The 3,989-nt window shown below is 34.4% G+C and overlaps 1 protein-coding gene across 1 annotated transcript; it reads right to left on the minus strand.

Moving 5' to 3' along the window:
• Positions 1 to 2,842: 2,842 nt before the first annotated feature.
• On the minus strand, positions 2,843 to 3,784 carry LOC118665468 (olfactory receptor 8K3-like). Its single transcript, XM_036326917.1, has one exon. It carries the CDS (start codon positions 3,782 to 3,784, stop codon positions 2,843 to 2,845), a length of 942 nt encoding a protein of 313 aa, XP_036182810.1.
• Between the last annotated feature and the right edge of the window lie 205 nt (positions 3,785 to 3,989).

Here is a 3,989-nt window from a genome sequence, read left to right on the forward strand (position 1 = left end):
ATGCAGATTAAGCAGCAATTATAAACACTAAAATAAATAGAATATTATCAAGACTCCAAAAGAATCCTTCATTCTCTTTTCTATTATGCACTGTTCCCTTACACACACACACACACAGTTCTGACTTCTAATAGCATAGATTATTTACACCTATGTTTGTTACTTTATATACAAGAAATCCTGTACATTGTTTTTTGTGTGTCTGGACTCTCACTTGATATATTGACTTAGGTATTTCTAGAGTGCTCATCCTTATTTTTATGTATAGTTCCATTTTATTACAATTTATCTATTATTCTATTTTTGAATATTAGAATTGGTTCCATTTTCAAGGTTTTATGATTAGTGATATTAACATTGTATCCCATCTTATGCTTTGAAAATAAAACCTTTTTCCACTTTTTTGGGTGTTTATAAACTGTTAAATTTGGATTTATTATAGATAATCTCATATTATTTATAAAAATATTGCCCTGATATGTACAATTCCCTGATAATTGTAAGAGAAGAAGAAGAAGAAGAAGAAGAAGAAGAAGAAGAAGAAGAAGAAGAAGAAGAAGAAGAAGAAGAAAATATTTTGCGTAGTTGCAACTATAAACCTAGTTTAGCCAACCCCTGTAAATGTACTACTCTTGATAAGCATTTAACACCCATGATGACCACATCTGCCAAACATATTATCCTCCAGAGGGCATAATTTCTCAAGAATGGAATGGCTGCTTCATAGAGAATACACATACTAAAATTTGTTCATTTCTGCCCTTAGCTTTTCAAAGTTTTTATAACAAGGTACACGTCCTCAAGCAAGTAAAATAATTTTTGATTTCCACATTGTCATTAACATTTTGAACTACTGTTCAAATTTTTGAATTTTAGCCATCTTGCTGGTGTGTAGTGATTTCATAGTATAACCTTAACATATTTATCTAATGATTAATGACATTTTGAAAACATTTATGAATTTTTGGCTGTGTTGATAGCTTTAGTTGTGAAGCATTTGTTCAGGTGTGTTGACCACCCTGCTTCCTCTTCCCCCCACAGTACATTGACGGTCTAGCTAATTTTAACAGTTAGGCAATTTGTTTTACAAATTACTGATATCAGTATTCTGTGTAGAGTATATGTGTTTCAGAAGTGTTCTCTCAGGATTTTATTTTATCTTTTCTGTGTTATCTGTTGATATTTTGATATATACAAGATTTATTTTGGATATAGTGCTATCAATGTATCTTTCAGTGTTATAATTTTTGTACTTTGTAAAGAAATCTTTGCTTATTCCAAGTCATGAAGATATTCTTTTTTGTTTTCAAGAAATTTTGTGCTTTTAGCTTTCACATTTATATTCATAATTAATCTTAAATTTGATGCAAGTAAAGACTAGGATTCATGTTTTACACAGGAAACCTAAATGAGCTAGGTCAGTTTACTAAGAAACCCTCCTTTCCTTATTACATAACAGTGCATTTTTTAATTTAAATCAAGTGAAATTTCACATGTGAGTCACTTATTAGACAAATTATTTTCAATTATTTTATTAGTCTTTATAATTGCACTGATGGAACAGTTTTTTAAATATGATTTTGGAGAGGGATGCATGGTTAAAGGGAATGAGGGAAGGAAAGAGGGAGGGAGGGAGGGAATCAGAATGAGGGACATTCAAGGGAGAGAGATATATTATCAATAGATTGGTTGCTTCCCATAAACAACTAGACCAGGGATAAATACTCCATCCCAGCATGTGGCCAGACTTGGAATTAATCCCGCGACCTTCCAGTGCCTGGGATGATGCTCCACCACTCAAGCTACCATGGCCACGGCCTGATGGCACAATTCTCAAATAACCTAGTTTAATTAAAGATATTGATATCTGTAATTATAAGAACTTTTATTCCTCCTTCATTTAAGATATTGCCCTAACTAGCCTAGATGTTTTGCATTTACACATAAATTTGATATCAACTTGAGTATTAAAAAATACTATTGGACTTTTTTGTTAGTGCATTAAATCTATAGAAAAATTTAGGGGACATTGATCTCATATGATTTGTTATTTCCAATCAATGGACATGGTATATTGCTACATCTATGTCTCCTTTAATAACCCAGTAATTATTTTGTAGCTTCTACTAGTGAAGTAATGCAAATAATTCATTGGTATGTTCTTTAAGTATTTTACAAATTTTATGTTGTGTAATCTATAGTTTAACATTTTATTTTCATCTCCTTTTTACTAATATATAGGAAATTGATCTTTTATATGCTTGCTTACCTTATATCCACCAATCTTGCAATATTCACTTATTATTTCTCATGGTTCAGGTTGACAATTCTTTTTGATTTCTAATATACACAATAATGTCACTTGAAAATAATTGCACTATTATTTCTGCTTCCCCAAGCATATACACGTTCATGTATGCTTTAAAAGGAATCTGAGATTGCACCGATAAAAGGAAGATATAAAATGTCATTAAGGCAAATTGTTTATGTATTGTTCATTGCTGTATGTTCACCACTGATAAAAATAACTGCCATCATCTGTATGTCACTATGCCAGTATGGTGGGCACCTGTATTTAAATGTTGTGTAAGATACAAGTAACATAACTACGTGGCAATGTGAAAACAGTTATTGGGGCTTTGATCTCTTACAGTAAAAGCTGAGGACAAATGAGAGTTGCAACTAGAGGATAATCACTACTTCAACATCAATAAGGTGAAAACAACAAAATAATATTTCTAATCTCCCATGCCTTTTACAGATCACTGCTTTCTAAGGCTTATCATATATCATAAACAGCTTCTATAACCTAATTCATGGTATATACATTTGATATTGAACTTCACCTAGGGCGTTTACTCAAGATTTTCCATATCCTATACAGGGCACCTTTCACTTCTTTGTTTCTCAGGCTGTAGATCAAGGGGTTCAGCATGGGTATGATCAAAGTGTAAAACACAGAGGCCATTTTATCACTGTCAAAGGAATGACTGGACTTGGGCTGCATATACATGAAGAATAGAGTTGCATAGAATACAACCACCACTGTCAGGTGAGATCCACAGGTGGAGAAGGCCTTGTGCCTGCCCTCTGCAGACTGCATCTTGAGGATGGCCAAGAGGATCAGTATGTAGGACACAAGGACCACCAGAAGAGATGAAACCAAATTGAACACTGAAAAGATCAGTATTATCAACTCAATGTCACGTGTGCTTGAACATGGCAGTGTCAATAAGGGAAGACTGTCACAATAGAAATGATTGATGATATTATGGCCACAGAAAGATGAAATAAAAATCTTTATGGTGATTATCACAGAAAGAAAAGCACTGTAGAGATAAGGGACTGCTACCAGTGCCCAGCATACCCTTGGTGACATGATGACTGTGTAGAGTAGAGGGTTACAGATGGCCACATAGCGGTCATAGGCCATTGCTGACAGAATGAAAAGTTCACTAATGATGAACAAGATGAAGAAGGCTAGCTGGGCTGCACACCAATTGTAGGGAATAGTCTTTTGTTTAGTTACAATGTTTGCCAACATTTTTGGTCCCACAGCTGTTGAATAACCAAGGTCAGTGAAAGCCAGGTGTCTGAGAAAGAAGTACATGGGTGTCTGCAGCCTGGAGTCCATCTTGGTGAGGATGATCATGCCCACGTTGCCCACCACGGAGACTGCATAAATGATGAGGAACACCCCAAAGAAGGTGGCCTGCAGCTCAGGGTGGTCTGTGATTCCCATTAGAATGAATTCTGTTAGCACTGTTAGGTTTTGTTGGTCCATCCAGGTGTATCAGAAAACCTATTCTGGGTAGAGATATTCACAGGTTCAATAACTTTCAGGTAGTATCAGCTAGCAATTTTTTTGTATGTAATGTTGGTATAAATAAAATAAATCTTAATATACCAGTTAGGTTATATTAAAATAATCCACTTCCCACAAATAAAAACAGAGACAAGAATAGAGCTGGAGACAGAGTTTTGTGTTT

This window comes from Myotis myotis, unplaced genomic scaffold (assembly GCF_014108235.1).
Source record: "Myotis myotis isolate mMyoMyo1 unplaced genomic scaffold, mMyoMyo1.p scaffold_m19_p_10, whole genome shotgun sequence".
NCBI lineage: Eukaryota > Metazoa > Chordata > Mammalia > Chiroptera > Vespertilionidae > Myotis > Myotis myotis.